This window comes from Lichenostomus cassidix, chromosome 1, assembly GCF_008360975.1.
Source record: "Lichenostomus cassidix isolate B80296 chromosome 1, HeHo_3.0, whole genome shotgun sequence".
Classification (NCBI taxonomy): Eukaryota; Metazoa; Chordata; class Aves; order Passeriformes; family Meliphagidae; genus Lichenostomus; species Lichenostomus cassidix.
The window spans coordinates 9,966,642-9,989,748 of NC_139479.1; the positions used below are offsets into that span (position 1 = coordinate 9,966,642).

At 35.9% G+C, this 23,107-nt stretch overlaps 1 protein-coding gene across 9 annotated transcripts in view; it reads left to right on the forward strand.

Annotated features, from left to right (window-relative positions):
* DMD (dystrophin) overlaps positions 1-23,107 on the forward strand; it is a 1,152,080-nt gene that overhangs the window by 844,921 nt on the left and 284,052 nt on the right. For all 9 annotated transcript variants that reach the window (XM_085049820.1, XM_085049818.1, XM_085049835.1 and 6 more), the window contains one exon: positions 12,890-13,007. In XM_085049820.1, the coding sequence (XP_084905946.1) occupies positions 12,890-13,007 (118 nt within the window). The remainder of the gene's footprint in view (positions 1-12,889; positions 13,008-23,107) is intronic.

The following is a 23,107-nucleotide window of genomic DNA, read 5'->3' on the forward strand; positions in this document are numbered from 1 at the left end:
ATGCACACATACATACACAAATGTTTTACTACTGCAGTATTGTGGATGTGTCTGGATTACAGACAGCCTCACTGCAGCTGCTTTAAATGAGATTAAGCTGGGAAGCAGATGCAGCAACAGGTAAATGGTTCTGTATTCAGTCAGCTGAGACTCATCAGGTCTCATTAACTCAGGTTGTTCCTGAAAGGCACTGTACTGCTGAGCTGGCCCCAGAAATTACAGAAATTACAGACCTGTGTTCACACCATGCTCTGGGTGCATTAGTTAAATCTATCTGACCTAAGCTAGTTCTTTACTGTAGAGCCTCTTCCCCGGGTTGTATTTAGTCCAGAGCTGGGGCTAACAAATCCATAGATAACTGAGGATTGACTGCCTTTCTGGAGTGTGCACCTCAAATATCAGTTAGCTCCTCTGTTGTGTATCACTGCTTTTCCATACCTCCAGCCCCTCCATCTCATGCCTCTACCCTGCAGTTCACACTCATTCCTGTTCCCCACCCTTTCCACACTTGTGCTTGTGCTCAGCGTGAAGCTTTCACCTTCCTAAGCAGGTGAGATGAGTGGAGTCTGGGCACCTAAGCTCTTGGGTTAATTTTGGGTTAATGTTGCTGGGCACTTGCTGATTTTTTTCTCTTTTTTTTTTCTTCCATATGAATAATAAGTATGCTCATTCTTTGTGGCTTTTTAGGGTTTGACGGATTTTTAATCTGTGGACAAAGGTTCAATTTGGAATTTATTCAATAAGCATTCCCTCAGCCAGAAATTCTCTGCAACTGTGTGCAAGTGTAGAAAACTCTCCTAAATGTATCTTCTATGTGACTTTAGTTGCTTATGTAGGGAACATTCCTCCAAGACAGTAACTTGCATGATCTGATTTCCATACGCAATGTCTTATGCTGTGGAAGACAGTTTAAAACATTTTCCTTTGATCTACGGTGACATTAGAAAACAATAAACCACCAACCCTCCAGAGAACAACCTTGGCATACATGGTGAATCTGTTATAATTATTTGTTATCTCTTAATGCCAGCACATCTGCAGCGGTGAGTAATTAAAGTTTGAAAGGAGGCTAAAATTTCAAAACTGATTACAGTCTTTGCAGTTTTTCAGAACTACGTTTGAGTTTGGGTTATTTTTGTTTTGTTTTGAAGAAAAGGTCCTATTCAAAGAAGTTAAAATGTCCTTATGTACACATTAATCTACACCTGGAACACAGGCTAAGAAAATATGATATCAGAGCAGCTGTTCCACTGTCAGGAATCTGTTTAGAAAAAAAAGATAAATACTTTTGACCACACATCTTCTCTATTACTGCATTCTTAATGTCCCATACCACTGCTACTGGTGATGCACTTCTTTGGCATTCTCTTACAAAATCAGCTAAATAGGAATGACAATGTGTAACTTCATGTGTCTGTACACCAACTTCCATCCTCCATTCCTCATTACCCACCTTCTGTGAGGCAGCCCAGCCATTTTGCATTGTCATTGGCAGCTTGCTCCTGTTCTTTTTCCTTAGAGCTGTGTCCCTGTCACATCTGTCCTCTGAGCTTTCTTGGCACAAGGCAGAGACTGAGAGCAAGAAGAAGCTCGTGGGGGTAAATCGGCATGATGACATCAGTGCCACTTCTGCACCAACTAGAAATGGTCACCAGTGGCATCTCCATAGCCCTGGAGTCCCTTCCCAAGGAAACATCTGATACAGAGTTTAAGGGCATGCTAGGGCACATCTCCTAATCTTGTTGATTTTGTTTGGTTTTTAACCAGAATATATTATGCTGTCATGGATAAATAAACTGATGTTGCTTTTAGCTGGTTCATCAGCACTACAGGATAATGGCATCTGTTCAGTCTTTTGTGTAATATTTCTCTTTTATTTCTTACTGGAGTTGCTCATTCTGGTTTCAGCCCATGTTTCTAGAGAGTTCTTCAAATCCCTTGGACGTGGCTACCATTTACATCTTTGCATTTTCTAGTGCTTGGAATGAAGGTATTTAGTAGGATACTCTGGAGGGATAAAGTGGAAGCAAGAAATGGTAGATTCTTAAACTCAGTTTTCTTTTGTTAATAATTAATAGCCAGGAAAAAAAAAAAAAACTTTCAAATGCAGCTCTCAAGAAAAATAACTCTGACTTTTTCTGTCTGGTGGAAAAAGCCCCTAGAAAGAAATGTGTCTGCATATGTATATGTGATAATTTTCAAGAGAAAAGAAGGAATAAGGTCAAAAAGTTGAATAAGAAAAATTGCCAAGATAGATACATTTTTCAGTTCCACAGACTGTAAAATACCTCCCAGTTTTGCAGGCTGTTATTTGCAAAAAACCAATGACCTCAGTCTGGAGTCCTTCCAGGATTCAGCTCTTGAAGAACTGCTTGTCACAGTCTAGCATTTCCATAGGGAGATACAAATCATTAATTTTTAAAAATATAACACATTTGAGAGCTCTTGTTTCCACCTCCCAATATGGCCTTTCAGTAACTGACTTTGTTATGGTAACAGGGAGGGGGAGAGCAGGAGACAGGGTCCAGATGCATCATAACAGCCTCCCAGTTAATTTGGGTTCTCCACCCTGGAGAACCAACTTCATCAATCCTCACATAATCCTCTATATGGTATGACATTTTCTTTCACCTTCCTAGTTTAGTGCATAAAAAGTGGAAATATCACGTATCAGATAAGGCCAAATTGCCAGGTATGTTAAACTTGAGAATTATTATTCCAGAATTTTATATATCTCTGTGTATTGTGCTTCATGTCAAATTGTGTGTCAGTGCTACTAACAGGAAAAATACCTTATTGGCATTGGAAAAGTTACTGTTCAGTGAAACATGAAAATCAACTTGGATTAACTCATAAAGATGACCACTTTTTACTGTTGACTTGTTAGCAGCCAGTCCAATAAGCCCTTGGGTTTAGGAATTGAGGTCTGTGAATTAAAAAAAAAAAAAAAAAAGCCTCTCCTGTTGAAAAGCAGCACTAGAAAAATGGATGATGTACAATCATTCCATCTTCAGTTATTTTCCAGCCTGACTGACACCATTATTGAACTGCATATAGTGAATTTATGAATGTGGTCAGAATTTTTTACAGAAAGCAGTGGGTAGTATCGTTTGTTGTTAAGCTAAGGCTCATTTTTTGTGGTACATGGCAGAGCAAGCACATGAGAACAGTCTAGCAAAAACCTGGAGACAAGTTTATTTCTTTCTGGAACTGTGGAAATACTTTATAAAATGTTCATATATAAAATGTCTATAAAATGTTCATATTTTAATAAATATAAATATAAATATCTATAAAATATTCAATATTTATAAAATGTCTATAAAATGTTCATATTTTACAAACATAATAGGAAATAAGTGTAAATAAAAATACACTGCAAGATACAGTTTTATACGTATTTTCATTCCAGTGTCACAGGAAAAAGTTAAGTGGCTAGAAAACAAGTTCTGTTCCTCCAAAGCAAGGGAATTGCTGCTATAAAACAATAGTTTCCAAGGCACAGAAAATCTTGTTTGTGGAAAAAATATCAGTGTTTCAAAATAAAGATAACAGAGAAGAATATTTTAATTTTTACTTTTAATGGTTTATTCTAATCTTATTTTAATTTTGTCAGGAACATTTATTATATTTATGTGTGTTGTAATATTATCTTGAAATCCTTTTCCTCTGTTTTGACTAGATTGTGATACTAAAGCTCATTGCCCCTCTGGGTTTAGTTACTCCTACTTACAGAAGAGGAAAGTCACTAATTTCAGAATCTTATCAATTTGTTTCCATCTTTGTTATTGCAAAAGCCCCCTCTAAAATCAGTATCTATACCTAGTTATATATAGCCGTGTCTGTATACATGAACAAACATATAAAGCAAATTATTATTTCCTGCATTTATTATGGTAGTGTCAATCTACTTTATCAGTGATTCTTTTCTATCTGTGTCAGATACATTTTTGAAACTGTCATTCCGATAATAAAACTGTATTTTCTGAAGAAGGAAAATGCTAATTTTTCTTCCACTGAAGTAGCATTGTGTGGCTCCTCTGCAAGCTACTAATCAATGTCTGTACCTTCTGCCCCAAGCAATGTTTACAGATGAAACACATTAACTGTTCATAGTAAGAGCTTTTCTTGTCTGAACAAGAAATAGCTCCAGTTTTTTGTTTAACTTTATGCTTAAACACTGCTCTCAGTCAGAAATTGATTAAATATACTTAAATTTTTTTCTGTGTGAGGGAGGGGGACAAAGTAGGACTGATACTGATTTGAGGAAACAGATGTTGAAAATTCATCTCAGATAAACTGGCATTGTAGGAGAGTTCAATTTCCTTTTTTTAATTTCTCATAGAATCATAGATTTCAAGGTCAGAAAGGACAAGTACATTCATATACTGTATATGAAACCACTCAGTGGGATTTTACGTAGAGATTCCTCTTCCGACTCTTCCAAATTGTGTCTAATAAAAAAAAAATTTTTTTTTTGAATTACACATTTCTGTTAATGGTCTCAAATTCTTTAGTCATTTGTTCTTTGTTTAAATACACTGACTACTAAGAATTTGCATATTTTCTGTTTAAACTTTATTGTCTTCGATTTCCAGCCAATATACCTTTTCAATGCCATTATTTCCATAGCTAGTAATTATTGTATTCTCAGAAAACTGTCTTCAGTGGCTTTTAGCATGAGCAAACTTACCCTTTACTTTACCCTTTTAGCAAATTTACCCTTTTAGCATTACCAATTGACTCTCTGCAGCAAGATGTATTAACAAAGGGGCAGCACCATAAAATGACAGAGAAGTCTAAAATGAGGCATAATTGCATAACGTAGGTGTGGCGCAGCCTTGACACTTCTGCCAGCTCTGCTGCTGCTCAGTTCCACAGCAGTGCTGTTTGCTGTGATCGTCTGGTTTGGCTTTTGCCTGTGAATAGAAGCCCTTCCAGCCTACTCTGCAGAAATTTTAAATCCAGAACCCATCTTCATATTAAGTCCTCCTTCACCTGCCTGAATATGTCCTTTAATCCAACAGGTGTTCCCAGAGTGGGTAAAGTGGGAGGCAAGAAAGATAATGAAGGGAAGGGAGCATCTCTGATGAGAAAAGGCTGAGAGAGCTGTGTGTGCATTTCCTTCCTTCCTTTGCTGTTAATGAAATATGAACATCAGAACTTTCTAGGTTTCTACCATTACCTTCTATGTTGCTGTTGACTGTAATTAGGTACATAGTTATGGAAATGTGGAGGAATAAAAAACTAGAAGTAAATCAAAGAAAGAAACAAGCAAAACCAAACAAAGAAATAAAAATGGAACAAAAATGAAAGGCAGAAGTATAGTTCTGAGAGTAAACCTTTCTAAATATACCAGAAAGGTTTGAGTGAGAGAAGTATGATTGTAACTTCATATGGTTCTCATTTTTTGGCATGGCAATGAGATATAAATAAAGATAAAGATCCAAGTTACTAAAGTTGGGCTAAAGTTATTTCAGAATTAATCCAACATTTCTTATCAGATATGGTAAATAAGAAACACTTTCCCTTTCCCCTGCCCCCTACCTGCACACACAGAGCTAAATATTATTGTCCATTGTAAGAAAAAAATAAGTAACAGTTTTTGTTTTCTTTTTGAAAGGAAAGCCAGAAAAAACAGATTAAATATTCTTTCTTCATTTTGCATTATTCTTGAGAAAAATGTCTAGTTTCCTAAGATACTGAAGAAAAACTTACCTGGCAGCCTATGTTGTGTGAATCTATTTTATTCTCCTTAATTGTTACTCACTTGCTATTGCTTGAGAAACCTTCCAGTATAAGAAATCAAAGATTTGCAGACAATCTAGTAGAAACTGAGGAAGTAATTCTGTTTCTTTGGGTTTTTATGAGCCTAAAATTTATTTGATCTAATAATTTCTGTATAAAACTGGATAATTTGTGGAGCATCTTTAGTCAAGCTATTAGCTTTCCTTCTTCATAAATGTCAGTTATTTTCTCAAATAAAAAAGAAAAAATATCTATTTGTTTTGCTTATATTCATAACAAAATTATGTCTATTCAATACTATTTTACTTCTGTCCAAAATTGTGAAAAAGGACTGATAACTTTTCTTTTGAAGTTCATTGACAAGTATATTATTCACTGAATCAGTCTCAGATAAAAAGGGTTCACTCCATTATCTTAAAAAAATAGTAAAGAAAAGACTAAAGATGAATCTCTTTGGAAAACAGAGCATCTGCCTTCAGTGTTCTTGGTCATGCACATTTGTTAGGTGCATTGGAATAAATCCTTAATTTTAAAAAAACTGTTAGTTTTAAAGAAGAAAATAAAATAATAAATTTTGCAAATTCACGTTCCACAAATGGCAACTATACAATGAGAGATTTCAGTTCTGCTGACTGATACAGAAACTGGGGAAGCTCTGTGGCTCCTAACACCAGTTCTCACCCATTAAGTTATTTATTGTGATGAAAGGACATCAGATACCCTGGAATAGTTTTGCCTGATTGTCTGGATGCTCATACTTTACTGCAAGAAAACGTAGTATTGGACAGTCACTTTGTTTGGGGGCAAGAGGCTGTGATTCCATACACAGTTCACATTTACTCAGATTTACTGTATGGGCTTTAATCCTGGTTCAGTCTTGAGTTCTTACATGTGATTTATCACTGTGTTCTAGTTGAATGGATCTCATTATAGCCAAACACCCAAATCTTTAAGTGTTGTTCTTGTTACAGATACATCTTTAGCTTTATTCCTTCTTTTCTTTTTTTTTTCCTGGCAATGGCTATAATAGAGCAAATTCCTGTTATCTCAGAATGATTCACTCACAAGCCATGTTAAACTGTAATCTTTTTCTAGTCTCTTCTCCATCTTCTCCATCCTGCCTGCTGGATGGACTCCAGTGCAGTCCATCAAGACATCTCAGTTATAATGAGCAAGCTGCTGGTGGTTTGATCCTCTCAATCTGCTCCCAAAGTCCTTTCCTACACAGAAATGGGGAGCAGGGTGAGAGGGAAGATGAGAGTTATCCCAGTTCCCACCATCACCATCACCTTACTTTTTACCATCACCTTACTTTCCCATCATAATCCTTTTTGGTCAACACATGGAGACTCAAATGAAGTACTCTCCATTCTGTTTGGTTTGATTAATGTGCATCAACAGTGTGTTGCACGTTTTGCTGTCATAACTTCCTGGCATGAACCAGACTTCCCAAGCTGTAAAGAAATATTTACAATGCCACCAACATAATTCAATGAGTGATTGTCACAAAAAAAATCACACAAAAAGTCCTATGATGCTTTTCCATGCATCTCATACAACAGCTGAGAAGCTATCACTGGTGGCTTTCCCACAGCATCACTGATGGAGTTGATGTATTCACTTAGATGGCAGTGAGAGCTGCTGAGGCAGTTCTTGAGGTGGCCCTAAGTGGACATGAAAGTACATGCTCATGAAAATTTGCACTGCATAAAGCATTCAGGAAAAATCAAATTCATAGTGTCCAGTCTTAATGTTCTGGTTTCACTGACAGGCACCAGTCTTCTGTCTACACTGCTAAATAGTGACTCTTGAGCTTCATATCTTCCTACAACTATGCATGCTTTGGAGGGAAACACAAAACAGTTAATAGTCAAAATAAAAGTTGTTTCAAAAGAGAAAATTCGACTGCATTATATTGCTTTCACTGTTTTGTAATTTTATGTTTAAATATAGATAGTATGTAAATGATCATTTTCTCTCATATTCCTTTCCTGCTTAGTGACAAGAAAACAAATTCAAATTGTGTTTGGGAGGAATATCTTAACAAAGCCAATTTTATTATGCAAATGAATTGTAGGTGTTGCATATCTACATTTTCTGAAATTGTTAGCAAGTTTTTTCCAAAGCTTTCTCTCTTTCTAGGTGTGTGCATGTAACACATTATATTTAGAGAACCAATCAGCCACAAGAAACTCAGTTGTTTAAAGTAAAAGTTGTCTTGACTGTACATTTTGGAAGTTATTGGTTCATTTTTTGTATAAATTTAAGGCTTAGAGTCTAAAGTTTTTCAGAAGATGAGCGAAAAATTTCCTCAACAACTATTTAATGGAACTTTTTCTGAAGATATCATGGGGAGTTAGTTCAAAAGAGCAAATAGCTTCATAGGATAAGAAATATATCTTCCTTCTCCCTTACATTCTCATATTAATCATCTACTTGTGCTCTTGTGGTTCAGTGGTTCATTTCATTAAACAAGGTTGGGAATGGGCCAGAGAAAATCATCCCAAACAGTTATGAAGTCTTAGTCTTCAACCATGGGTTGTTCATGACAAAAAGTGCTTCCAGTTGGCTCTTAACGTGGAAGATCTTTTCTAAATCACCATTTTTCTCAAAATATTTTTGGATCACTCACTGTAAACATTCTTATACTTAGTATAAAATAAATAACAAACTATATTTGACTTGGAGCACATAAACAGCACCTTAACTCTGCTTTATATGTTTGAATTCAGCAAAGGAAGATGAAAAGTCCTGGATTTGGTGTGAGAAAAGTTGATTCAGATATTAAAGAGTGAAAACCCATACTCAGCACTAGTAAATTATTAGTCAAGTGTGTAAGTCTTGGTTCCATCCTGGAGTTCAAGTGTTTCACTTTAACAACACTTGCCATGGGGTCAGCAAGAAGGAAAAAAAAAAAGATCTGATAGATTTAAATATCCTATTTTTATAGAAACTAGCATGGCCAGAATGACAAATATGCAGCCTGTAGCATGCTGTACATTATAAAGCTAGAATATACTTTAATGCTCGGTCTCAAACCTTGCAGTACCACCAAGAATTTGTCACACTTCACCTGCTTCAGTTTTCCAGTTTATTTTTTAGCAATTTTTATGCAAGTTATTTCAGTTGCTGACTTGAACAATTTGTTCCATACCTCAACACCCATTTTGTGTAAGAAAATCATAAAAGTTAGGAACCTGAAAATTGGATTTTTCTTTTGAGCAGCTGCTGTCCGCAAATGTGGAAAGACTGTTAAAAGTGAATAGTGTCACTTTCAAACAAACTCTAGGTAGGTTGGATGACTGTGTCTCATTGCTCATTATCATGCATTACTGTGCTATCACCAAGTATCATTATGTTGGCATTCATAGATATATGGAAGAAAAGGAAAAAAGCTCTTTTGGGGTTTAAAATGTGTTTGTGCAACCATGGATGTCAATGGTCCTTCACTGTTGACCCACTCATGTGGAGTTACATTTATAATTAAACAAAATTTCTTGATTGAAATCTGTTCTATAATGTTCTGCAGAATGCATTATTGCACCTTTACAGAGCACTAGAAAAGTGTTGGTAGAGATAAATTGTATGCAAAAGAATTTGTTGGTTTTTGTTTTTTAAACCCTCAACTTTTAGTTTAACTGACTCCCTAAATCTTTGTGCTTGTACTTTTGGTGACCTAATGGGGATTGGATAGATTTCTGTTTCATTTATTTTGAAAGTAGTTTAATTATAACTTTCATTTCTGTATTACCCATTTTTATAGAGCACATTTGTTTCCGTGTGCTGACATTCCAAATCAGAGGCATCTGGTCTGTTGCATCTGCTGTGCCTCCACCAGGGTGCCACTATTAATGAGTTTTTATTCCTGTGGCTGTTGTAACAGTAGCTTCTAATAGTTTGCACTGAGTTTTCTGTTGAGGATCCAGTTTTACAACCTTAAATACTTGGCTGAATTAGTAAAAGTTTTTAAAACTATCTCCAGATATTAAATGCTTGTGATTTTGATTTTGGCGAGTTTTGTTCATTTGTTTTAGATTACTCAGCTAATACTTTAAAGCTATTCAGTTTTTATTTTTCCCAAAAATCATATTTAGTGGTCTTTTATTTTATATTCTTCAAAGCAGTTCTCTTGCTAGCATAATTAACTGTATTTTTATTAACCCACAAAATCAGCTTGTATGATCAGTTTATCCAGTCACAGAATATTTTTCTGAATATGATAATACTTTAAGTGGAGTTCAAGTGTTGTTTATTTTCATGGTACAGGATCACAGGAAGACTCAGGAATGGTGTGTTTTAGTAGCTACCTTTATGCAAGTTTCCATCAGGGTTTGTATGGGTACATACCCTGTAGGTACCATGTGGAACATGCATTTGCTAAGTCTTTAAGATTGCACAAATGGGTAAAACTAGACCAACAAACATTGTAACAATTTTGTAAATTTAATTGATTAAAATCTTCTGAATAGAATATGACATTGTTTGGGTAGAGTTCTCAGACATTTTTTATTAAATGAAGGAAAACCTGTATTCATATAGGAATGGTGCTATTTCTAAGGATAAGAAAAAAATCTGTTTTAAAATTACGTATTGTTGTCATCTCATGAAAGTTCTAAGAATCTTCACATATGTTTATATTGTTAGGAGTTCAAAAGTGTCCTTCTTGACCTTTCAAAAATACACTCTAGTGCATCCAGCAGAAAATCATTTTATTCACATTAAATGGCAGAGGGAAGGCTGTCCACACAATCCATGCAGGGATGAGACTTTTGTGTCCCCGAGGGAACAGCAGAACTAGCAAGACTCACTTTAAAGAAGCATTTCTAGTTTTCCTGAATGTCCAGTTCAGGAACTGCAGATGGGTCGTGGGGGTAACTCCTTGTGTGAGCCCTTGAGCACAGATCAGCTCCATTCGCTCACTTTGCTACTGAGCAAATCCTGTCTGAGCTGTCCTTACCTACTGCTTCCTTTCTCACTGGGTTTCATATAGCAGCAGCTTTTGTGGTACAAACACAGCATTTAGTGTCTAGTTGGAGACTCAGGCTGGATCAGACAAATCATTCTATTTGAGTATTCCAGTACAAAAATTATATTTAGGAAATTTTAGGCAACAGAGTCACTCTTGGCATAAGACCTTAGAATCACTTAATTTGCTTTTCTTCTTCCAAATATTTTGTAGGTAGGGAAGGAGAGAGAAAGGAAAATATTACTTTGGAAGACACAGAATTCTCTGAGCCTTTTGTGTGAGTTTTAGTGCTCCTTCTGCACCATCCATTTTGGCAATATGTGTAATACAGATGTTGTTCGGCTGCAGAGGGACTGCTTTTCCTACTGTAAAATTCATGCCACTCATTAACTTCTCATCTTAGAAAATGGAGTTTAGAAGGCACATAGATATCTAGAGATAGTAACTGCATCAGTAGATTTTATTTCTCTTTTTAAGGAGAGACTTCTAATGAGAAATTTCTTCTTTGTCTAATTATGCAAGCTGCTGCTTTAACTGCATGTCTCTGCAATTCAATCAGTATACAAGTGAAAAAGTACCATCCAAACTTTTTGGGTATGACTTTAAAAAGCCTGTCATAATAGATTTTTAAAGAACTTCTGATACAGAAGTTAAAGGCAAGAATTTCACAAGGTGTAGCTAAATGTGTACCTTGAAAATTACCTTTTTCTTCCTGAAGAGTTTGTAACTGAACAAAATGAAACTCTGTGGAGCTTTTGGTTTGCTTTTGATAGTACATGCTGTAGTTACTGGAAGCTATATTCCTATGATCTTTTGTTAATCTTATTGAACAGAAAAAGGTATTAGGCCTTTATTTGTAACCTTCAACTTGGTGAAAATTACGAAACTGTAGTCTTAAGTTGGAGGGTCAGATTTAAGATCAGACTCAGAGGACTTTTCTATCCAGAACAGTCAGTGAATAACAGCTTCTTAAAATCAAGAATGATTATTTAGGACAAAAGTATTTTAAGGAAAGGAGACTTCTAAGACAATAAAATACTCCAGACACTTTATCAACAGCCAGGTGAGAATGCTAGCAGATTATCTAACCAGTGTCTATGTAACCAGCCTGAAAAGTAGAAATCCTTCTCTGGCCTCTTTTGCCAGCTTGATATCTGTTAAAGTGTACCTTCTAGCTATCTGATGGCACACTGCTCTGTTCTGATGACTAAAAATTGTAGGCAGAAAAAAAGTAATTTGTTCACAGTTTTGTAATAAACTCCTAACACTGGGAAATCTAATGAGCATCTTTCCTAAAACTACACAATAGGGAGTTGAAGTTGCTGAATTTGGTCAATATCTTTTAAATACATACTTTGATGTTTCTCATCTGAGAAATTATCATACTGATTCCTTGTTTGCTCTTCCCTAGTCCTTCAAAATAACTTAAATATATGTACAAATCTTATATGCATCACTTTCCTTGAATTTTCATTATATATAAAGCTATTATATTTTAGTTTTTGTTGCCTTCTAAATACCATGAAGCCCAGTTTTATCCCCATGAGAAACTCTAAACCCACTTCTTACTTTCTAGTCAGATTGCCTGACTGTCTTATATATCAGTTTGAGTAACATATAAATTATTGTGATTGTTAATTATTTTTCTGCTAGATAAGGAGTCAGAACATAAAATAGTGGCATTAACAGTCTTGTAATGGCTTTTAACCAGTAGCTAATAATTAAATAGTCTTGAAATGTTAAAAAATAAACATCATTTATTCATGAATTGATAGAAAAAGCCTGCCTAATTTGGCAAGAATGTAAATATTTATATCTTTTTTAAAATAAACTGTAAAGTGTAAGAGAATATAGAAAAATATGGCCTTCTGTAGCTCCATAGAGGAGAATAGCATATCCTACATAATTTGATGTGTTAAAACTGAAGAATCATTGTCATTTTGTATCTAGTTTTTTTGGTTAACATTGTTATTGCAAGTTATACTTGGTATTTTTCTATAAATAACAGCAATATTTATAAGGTCTAGACTGAATTCTTTGTGTTATTTGAAACAGCAAACAATCTTTTCTGCTTTAAGTCAAGTTTGCACAAAGAAAAAAAGTCCCTATATGTGGTCTTCTGAACAGCTCTTATGCTTGTTTCTTTATTTTATTTTTGTATTTGTGTTCAACTAGGCAATACTACAGGATCTGGAGCAAAGACGTCCCCAGCTGGATGAACTAATAACTGCAGCACAAAATCTGAAAAACAAGACGAGCAATCAAGAGGCCAGGACAATAATTACTGACCGCAGTAAGTGGTGATTCTGCTATCATGCAGCATTTCAGCAAACATGGAAAATGTTGTCATGTATTTTGCTGACCCTTTATGTCTTTGCTATGAGGAGGAGAGTTCCATCAGGTGACAGTTCTCTCACAGATTTTCCAAATTTAATATAGAGGAAATGTCAGTGAAAGTCAGCGATCACATAGTTCAGATTTCTCCCCTTAACTTCATAATGTTTGTCTTCATAGTGGAAGGACGTTGTACAAAATATAGAATGTGAGCACTGAGGATAAAGAAATACATTTATTCTTACACAAGGAGAAAAAAAGAAGGAATTCACAGAGCATAGCCACAGGCTTGTAAGAAGCTTTCAATTCCATCCCCCGTAGTACAGCTGCAGGCTCTTCTTTCATCTCCCCTCAGCTGACGCACAAGTCTGACGATGCTCTGCATTACTCTGTATTATTTCTTCAGTTCTGTTTTCTCTTTCCAGATTTAGCTAGCTAGCTGTGCCCAAGGTGGAAAAATTAGTAGATTAAGTTTTAGAAGAAGTTTATGGAAGACATAGAGTTGTCACCCTTGCATGTCCCTGTACCAATCACTATAGGATAAAACACACTCTCAAGGTCATGCTATAGAAGCAGCCCTTGTGATGGACTGCTATGTATCTTCAGTTATTATCTTATGCTCTCAGAACTAGAAACTAAGGAAAATGAATTTTTTATGGTCCTCAAGGTCTGCTATGGAGCTTAGAGAAGATCCAGGCAAAGTACTTTGCATGTGGATGCAGACAATTCACTTTAGGTGGATGCAAACTCTTCTGTACATCTTGGCCTGGAGGCCAGGGCTTGCTCCCCTAAACTGATGACTGTGAGGGTGTAAATATAGGCTACATTTTTCTATCCTCATAAATAAAAATTTAACATATCTATAGACGCTTTATATCTTTCTTTTTTATTCCATCAGGTAAAGATATTCCACACTGTGTCCAAACCACATTGCATGTTTGCACCACATTGCTGGTAGTCACATATGTAAATGCTATTTAGAGTATCTCCTATGTGAAATAACATTGTTAAACTGCTATTGAAACATGTTACTTAGAGAAGGAGAAGCTTTATCTTTTCATTAAAGTTTGAGAAGAAAAGGATAGTGCTTCTATATTACATAAGAACCTGCTCCTGTTGGACATGCAAATTAATTTTAGAATCACCTACTCATTTGAATTCACATGAATTGTGTACATATACTTTAATTTTACATTGCTTATTCAAAACCAACACATGTAGTACTCCCATCAGTATTTTCTAGTATGTTTTAATTTTTAATTGTGATGCAAGTCTTCTGAAAACAAGAATTTTAGACTTACAAAAAATGCAAGCATAATTCCTACATGCCCTCATGTGAATTGTATGCATGACTAAATTTTTGTTCTGTTGGAAAACTGCACTTCACTTTAAGTGAATTTGCATTCTAAGATGGATCCAATGCTTCTTTCTCAAACAGCAAAGGAGAGCACCAATCAGACTGTAAACCATGAATGAGTACATGGTAACTCAACAATATTACAGCTTGTGGCTGTGGCTAGCAGTGTGGTAAATACATTTTACATGATGATTTCTTAGTTTTTATCTGTAAGAATTCCCAAAATTATCAGTTAGTTTTGAACTTAAAGTACAAAACCCAGTCTTTGCAACTGATTTTCTATGCTGAAACTGCCATTATCCCTGTCTACAAAAGTGCAAGTTTTGATGCAGTGGATACAGGTCATGTCCTTTTATATACTTTCAAGTACACCTTGGAGAATGATCAGTGTCATTTTTGATCCAGTTTTCAAAGGCAGCAAACTAGATCCATGAAGATTTTTCATGTTTAGTTAAGTTTATATCTGGACAATTATAGGTAATATTAAACACTACTCAAGAGGTATTTATTACTTTTGGATTTTATGATGATGGTATTTCCAGAGGGCACAAAGATACTAGGACTTTACGATGTTATACATAAAGTATTTCTGAATATTTGCCACATATTACATGCTCTCATCTGAAGTATTTCTTTTAAAGAACAACAGTAATTTTTGTATTTTTAATTGCTTGATAGTTTTTTTGTCCTTGTGTGTCATATGAAGATGGAGATTGCTCTGTTTGGTTGAATTAGGCCTGCTGAATACCAGTATGGACAGGATCCACTTGTTCTGGCTGCAACTACCTCTGTAGTTCACCTCTCCCACCCCTTCTCAGAGCCATCCTGCCCTGAAATAGGAAACCTCCTAATTCCCAGCCCAGCTGGGTGGCTCTAGCTCTGTGCTCTCACCTACAGCTGGTGTTTTGCCTTGTCCTCCAGCACATACTGAGTTCAGTCTACCTCACCCAGTGAGTTGTCCCCAAGTCCATTCCTGGGAATCTTGTTTGCAGACAGAGCTGAACCCTGTCTGGGAGAACCTACTCCATTTGTTAAGGTTTATGCAAGGACTTGCAGCAGGACCTTGGTGCAAGGTTTATGCAACCTGACTGCCTCATCCACAGACTGTTTCCCATTTCCTGAGTTTTTCTCCCTTCTCATGGATACAAACAGGTTACCATGGATATGTTTTAGCAGTTGTGAGTACTCAGCTAATCTGTTCTGTTTCATGACCTGAGCGTTGGCACTTTGGTGCTCCTCTGGAGCAGCTGAGTACCAATCTCACAAGCAGCCTTCTGCAATGTCACACTGCCAGGGGACAAGTGCAAATGTCACACTGCCAGGGGACAAGTGCATGGGTTCCCATCATGAAGGAAAGGGAGAGCTGGGCTGCAGTGCCCTGGTCTTCATGTAGGAGGTGATAGACTTGACTACATCTAGAGCACTCCCCAGGCTGAAGCCCAGAATCTCACACTTTGAGAAATTAAAAGATGAGAAGCTGAGCTAGTCTGTATGAATAGGTTGTTCATTGCCTTTTGCTATTAAAGTGCTAGCAAAAAACCCCAACACAATCATCTGGCCAATATCACTGAAGAGAAATATTATAAATTCTAAATGAGACTCAGGTACTCTACAAGAGTAGAGTTAGCTGCATTCTTTGTCACAGGATGGGTCAGTGTAGTCAGTGTCATCAACTGGAATTAAACCCCAAAGGTTCTTGCTTCTGTGCTAACGCTGCTAACTCTTAAGTCACTCTGCTTGCAGAAATATGTATGTTATGTTTGTTAAAGTCTGAAATATATTTAGAAACCTTATTTCCTTTTTAAAGTATTTATAAAAAAATACCAAGATAAACATTTTATGCAAAAGTTATAAAAAAAGACATTTGTTAGAAAATGCCTATGATGAATTCCAAAAAAAAAAAAAACTATAATCATGAGATTATTTTCAACAGAGTTGTCATAGTAGTGCATATATTTAGTCTTTCCTATGAACTAAAAACAGTAGTTAAAGATAAGCTCATACACTTGAATTATTTCCTATGAGCTTTTTTCTCCACCCTTTCTTCACTAGTTGCATGAAACTGCTGGAGCTATACAGCATGAAAGACCTTGTCTCTATAAAGTAAAACTTGTGTTATATTTACATAAAGTTATATATAAATACCTGTGTATTCTATGTAAATCATAGTTTGTTTACAACTTACACACTAGAGAATATATAAGAATAATAATTACATTTAGTCTTGAGGAAGAGATGTGGGAAAAAGCAACATACCTCTCTGCTCTTTTAATGCAGAAGCATTCTGTTCTAAGAGAACCATATGCTGTACAATAACATTTTTCTCACCATAATGCATCACAGCTCCAAAACACTTTGCTTTACTGCTGATGAAAATGTTGCTTCTTTAAAATGAATGAGTTTATAAGCAACTTTGAATTTTAAAAAGTAATTAAACTTTGAAAATTCCTCTTATATTCCATCAGTCCTTATGTATGAGCACACAAAGCTGGTAAGAAGTCAATTTAGAAATACACTGAGAGATAATAAAAACAAATTTACAGTCTTACAATCAGAAATACCAAAGTAATTGCAAAGACTATGTTAGATCTTGATAGATCCTGGAAATATAAGAAACTTTAAATAGCAAGCCTTCCTACTGCAGTGTTCACACATGTTCAAGAGCTAACAATGCATAAACTTTCTGTGGTTTTACTTTGCTAGTAATGTTGTAATGTGTTTTCTGGATGTGATCAAGCAGGTATGGAAATGAATATTTATAAAAATGTATGAAGAAATAATCCCTTACTAACCAAATAATCTCCCTTTCAAGATTATAAACCAAAGGAACACACATATTTCTTCAGCAATATTGTGAAATTTGTTGTACTATCAAAATATCACTTGAGAGGTTAATTAATTTCTATTACATTAAATACATAAATAATAGCAAGCATTTCAATGAAGACTATTTTGATAAAGAATCATTCTTTAGGACCAAATGATTCCTTTTGAAATTTTCTTTGACAGTTTTAAAATATAAGTCTGCAAGTATATGAATAATTTATAGATTATGTCTTCAGAAGAGGTATTTTAGTCTTGTGGCTTGTTTTTGTTTGTTTGGGTTCGTTTTTTTGTTGTTGGTTGGTTGGTTTTGGTGTTTCTGAAGAAAACCTATGTGCTATAATTGCTTGTTTGCAGAGCTGCATTTGAACTAACATGGAAAGAGTCTGAATGTCTCTGTGCCACTACATAAAAAATGCCTTTATTTAATAGTTTGCTGTATTTGACAGTTTTATGGCAAAATCATCAACTTGTCATCACTTTCACAACAAAATATATGGAAACTCCACGGTGAATCACAGCTGTACTGTTGTTCTCGACATCTTAATAAAATAGCCATTTCCACTGTACTGCAATCCACGTGGTTTTATCTTAGAGCTGTTGAATACAAATGATGAGTTTACCACTTGAAACAATGAATTCATACAATCTGGGATTTGCCATCCAGTCAGTAAACCCCCTAGCTGCCAAGACCAAAACAGAGATGTGTAAGAGAAAACTGTATTTGTATACAGTTTTCTGGTTATCTTGTTGATATTTTTAAGCTGAATTTTTGAATAAACCCCAGTGGTCTATTCTCTGAATCTGACATATTTGAAGAACATTTCAAGAACTTGAATTTCCTATGTCATATACACCCAATTCCTTAATCATCCTGAAGTACCACTTTACAGCTGACAACTTCTTTTTCCTATGAGAACTTTATGCCATAGGAACAAAACAAGAAAGAAACTTGTTGTTTTTTAATAAAATGTCAGTAACAAGATAAAACTAGAGCTCTGGAAGGGATAGCATGGTACTGAGAAGAGTATAGACTCTGAAACCCATTCCTTGGTGCATATTCACTGCTGTAGGATCTGCAAGAAAGTTAAGGGGCATTTTAAGAAGGAGTAGCAATTTTTTGAATATGTTGGAATACTGGGCAGAGTTGTCCTTTAAGAATGGGCCATAACATGCCCCAGAAATGTCTGAATGATTGGGGAATTACAGTTACTTGTAACTTTTCAGTCTACATATACTAGAAGCATATGATTCAGTGGACAAAGGGCAAGATCTCAGCTGCCTACTTCAGGTGTTGTAATGCTCCCTAAAAGGTTTTGAGACGTCAAGGTGACTTTTCTTCACTTCTGGTTATATTCTGTAGCAGGAATGGCACAGATTTTTTGGTAGCCTCAGAGGTGATAAGTGTGTTAGGTGATATCATTGCTGGTGGCTTGCTTGGATCTCACCATCTCAATCCTGTAAATAAGGATAATTGCAAAACTTCGTGTTGTTGGTAACTCATGTGGAACTGGCTAGTTCTAGGCCAGATATTTCTAAATAGGTAAGAATGCAGATAAGAACAGAACAGAGGAGTTTTATGCTGTGTTGGAAGACAGGCACCCTGGATTGCAGTGTGTGTAATTATGTTTGTAATTATGTCCAAATTATATCTTAGTAACATTTTGTCATTGATCCTCCAAAAGCAGAATGGTTGACCAAATCATTTTTTCAGAAAAGTAGGACCACCAAGTGAGTTCTTAACTAATGTGAACTCATGAACAGTAAAGTCCAGTGAGCAGTGTAAGGCTGTGCTACAGGAAGAGACCTTGCAGAAAAAGTGATATTAAATATTTTTCTTAATAGCCTTTAAATCATTTCAGCTAGGCTCAGAAGAGTGAAAACAAACAAACAAACAAAAGCCACAAACAAACCACCCAGAACAAGGACAGCATGATTTGGCAGGGAGATGTTTCACATTAGCAGGTTACACTTGATTGTATGATGTAGCCATGGGCACATAAAGTTAAGTGGTTGAGAGATTTGGGATGTACCCTTATCCAACAGAAAAACATATTTTCTTCTTCAGCCTCAGGAATGATTTGGTACAGCATTGGAGGGGAGCTGCTGTTTGAATCTGCTTTGTATCTTGCTTGAACCTGCTGGTCACCATTTAGGGTCGAAGTTAACGGAGGAGGTTTGTCAGAATACAGACGAAAAAGTTCTTGTAATTTATAGTGTCAAGACAATTTAAGGCTATTTAATATTCTGAAGTTCACTCTGCTGTTCTAAAATGTTTGGACATGGAGGTGATACAACTGATTTTAGTAAAAGAGCCAAAACATAAAAATCTTCAGCCCTCTGCCCCCCAACCCTCAACCCGCCCAGTCAGCAATTAGATGAAAGTGTGGCCCAGCACCATGAGCAGACATGAAATGACAGAAAGTCTTGTCAGCAGGCAGTTCCTTTCCCCAGGTGCTACAGTCTGCTCCCCTGCTATGGAAAGTGCTGCTCACTGTTGTCAGGGGCATCTTTTCCTTCTTGTATGCTCAAGAGGAATCGTATTTTAACAGACTGGTTTTATATAACCACCTGCCTTTGTTCCTAGAGTCTTTGTGAAAAAGCTCCATTCATATACCCATTTAAAGGATTTTTTTTTAAGTTTAACAAGACCAGTGCCTCAGCAGGTTCAGAAAGAAGCGAATTTAGTTGCAAAAGTGTTCTAAGCAAAATATAAGGGAAAGGTAAGAAACTGCCGCACAGGATGAGATGGCAGATGCTACTTGTAGATCTCTGAAATTGTTACTACCATGTCCGTCTGAAGAATGTTGAAGGATTCAATATTATGCAAATCTGATGTAAGTTGAGATTTCTTCTCAGGATACAAAGCCTTTCATATCTTAACTAGAGAAGTTAAAATATTTTTTCTTAACATTTAATTGACCAAAACTGCCAAGAATATGTAGTTCTTCAGGAAAGCAGTCACTGAGTTATTTTAGAGTTTTCAACATATCTAACAGTATCTAACGTGAGCCTTCCTATTTACAGTGTTACAGCAAAAAATCTGGTTTTAATTACATTGCATTTCAAAATTGAATTCAGTCTCATTTTTGCAAATGTTAATTACCATTTATATAAAATATGTTAAAATATGAAAATAATAAATGCTAAAGAGATTTGACTTACGTCTTGTCAAAAGAGGTAGAAGAATGATCCATTGACTTGTTTAGTAGCCAGATAATCAGAAAGGAATGTTTTTTCTCTTTGATCCTGGAAAGACTCAGTCACTTTGCAGTGTTAACAGGAGTAATGTGAATAATTGCCATCAGCAGTGAAGATGCTGTGCTCTGATAGCTCCCCATACACAGTGACTTTTGCAGTGAAATACAGATATAAAGTGATGGAAGTTCTTATCCTTGGAAACGAAGTCAGGGAACAAGTGTTGATGCTTTCATGTAGCTGGAACAGGACCTGCCACACAAAATGCAAATATAAACACTTGGACTCGGGATTAATTTAGTTGTGTCTGTAATTTAAATCAGCGAAAAAACAGCCAAGGTAAGGATAGCAAAATATTCCAGGGTATCACGAGAATCCCTACTATACATGGTGAAAAGTAGAGAGCTTTTTGGTGAGGTAGGCTACCACAACAAAGAAAGTAGGGCTTGTTAATTCTTTTCTTGAAATATAGGATTACATCCAAGCAACACTTGCCATTCTTAATTTTTCCTCATAGAGGAAGCTCCGTGCCAAACACTAAGCACTGACTTAATCCTATGCCTATCACTTTCCTGATAGTGTATGGATTTTTTTCTTTTTCCTCTTAGATATGAATGACAATACAGTAAGAGCAAACTTCTTGCATACCTAGAAGTTAGAATGACCTCACATTTCCAGATCTGCTACAGATTTTCTTTGTAATTCCAGAAAAGTATTTTAATTTTATATGTTCATGTATTTATCTTGTTAAGGTGGGATAATATGTCTTATCCCTGCCATATCTGTTCAGAAGAGTGGATTTTTTAACTTGTTTTGTTTGATTCTGACAAACCTAAATGTTTGGTGTTTTGGTCCCTGTTTCAAGGCAGTACTGTGTTAGAAATAGTAGCTTGCACAGAACATTTTAAATTTAACTAGAAGCAGACATGTAAATGGTAAAAATATCCATTTTATTTTTATCTTATTCATGATGATACAAACAGACGAGCTATGCTCATGTTACAACTCGTTAGTCAAAATGAAAATAAATGGAAATAAAAAAGTATTTTTCAGAAATAAAGTGTTGAGAATGTGATCTAGTTACTTGTCCACTGACAGATTGATGGGCAACATTTAATATCCACAGTTATTTTAAAAACTGTGTCAGAAGTATATATATTCATTTATACCAGACCATAATTTTCTGTAGTAATTAGAGGGCAAACAGGAAGCAAAGGTCCTGCTCAGCAGAGATTACAAGCTAAATTTAGATGCCACATAATCAGCTATATCAGGAAAATGCATATTTTGGTGTACATTGTATCCCATCTCTTTTCCTAAAATGGATGCAAAACACAAAGAACATATTGGAACCTGCAGTTGTTCTCAGACAATCTAGTTAAGCATCCTGAGTATGTTTGGCCTAAGGATTTTACTTTGGCTATCCTCAATACAAATTTATCATTATTTTACTTTTCCTGGTGTCAAGAATAAACCAATAACAAAACCCAGTGTTTTACAGAGCCCCAAAGCTCCTTTGCAAGTCCAACCTGAGTAAACACTGGCTTAGCCTGTGTGAGAGAGGTCTTAAGACTTTGGTGAGGGTTGCACCAGATGGTGGTTTGATTTTCTTGGATAACAGTGCTTCAGCCTTTATCATACCAAAAAAGGAGGGAAGGAGAAAAAAAAAAAAAAAAAAGGCAAAAAAGTTCTAGAGACTAGCTGCTTCTATTTCATCTTTCTTATCAGGAAGCATGACAGGTGAGAGTATGACTCGTCAGAGGACAATCCCTCGCCAAGGAACAGCAAAGGAGGGTGGTTGTTGAGTACTCTGATACGTGGTGAGAAAGTGGTGGCATTTGGGCTTGGTGAAACTTAGAGCTTAAAAGAGAATATTTAGGGAAAAATTCTATTTTGTTATTTTTTAATTGGATGGGAGCTTGTGTACAGTCGAGCAAACGCCTATGCTATGGAAATTTTTGCTGGAAGTGTCAGACTGTGTTTATGTCTGCTTTATCATCTTAAGTTTAGAAATGAGTGCCATATTTCAGAGGAAGGGATGTAATAATTTTGCAGAATATTCATTGCATTCTCTCTGAATTTCTGTACTTTTGACACTTGGCTTTCTTCACTGCAGCATTATATTAGGATGGCAAAAGTAATGGTTTCATCTGTTTGTTGGATACTTTTCTTTGCTCCATTTTATATGTTTTCCTGAGAGCACAGTAAAATACAGAATAGAACAGAATAGACTATTTCACTTGGAAAGGACCAAGAGTGACCATCTAGTCCTTCTGCCTGACCACTTCAGGGCTGATCAAATGTCAAAGCACTTTATTAAGGGTATTGTCCAAATTCCTCTTCGGGAATTGCTTTTTGAGAATTCCAGCACAGGGCATCAACCACCTCTTCAGGAATCTTGTTCGTTCCTCTGTCTGACCAACCTCCTTGGTAAAGAAATGCTTCCTAATGCCCAATCCAAACCTGTGCAAGGTAAAAAGTTCAAAATTTGCTAACTTCAAGTCATATCAGAACAGTGACTTTGTAGAGTGTTTGTCTCAAGTAGATTCAGTCCATAGAGTGTCTCACCAATGTTTTGATCTGTGTTGGAGCTCCATAGAGAACATGAAAAAAAAGAAGCACTGGCATCTGATTAAAAGAAAACAAAACACCCCAGAACAAACTCAACACCTCAAACAAAA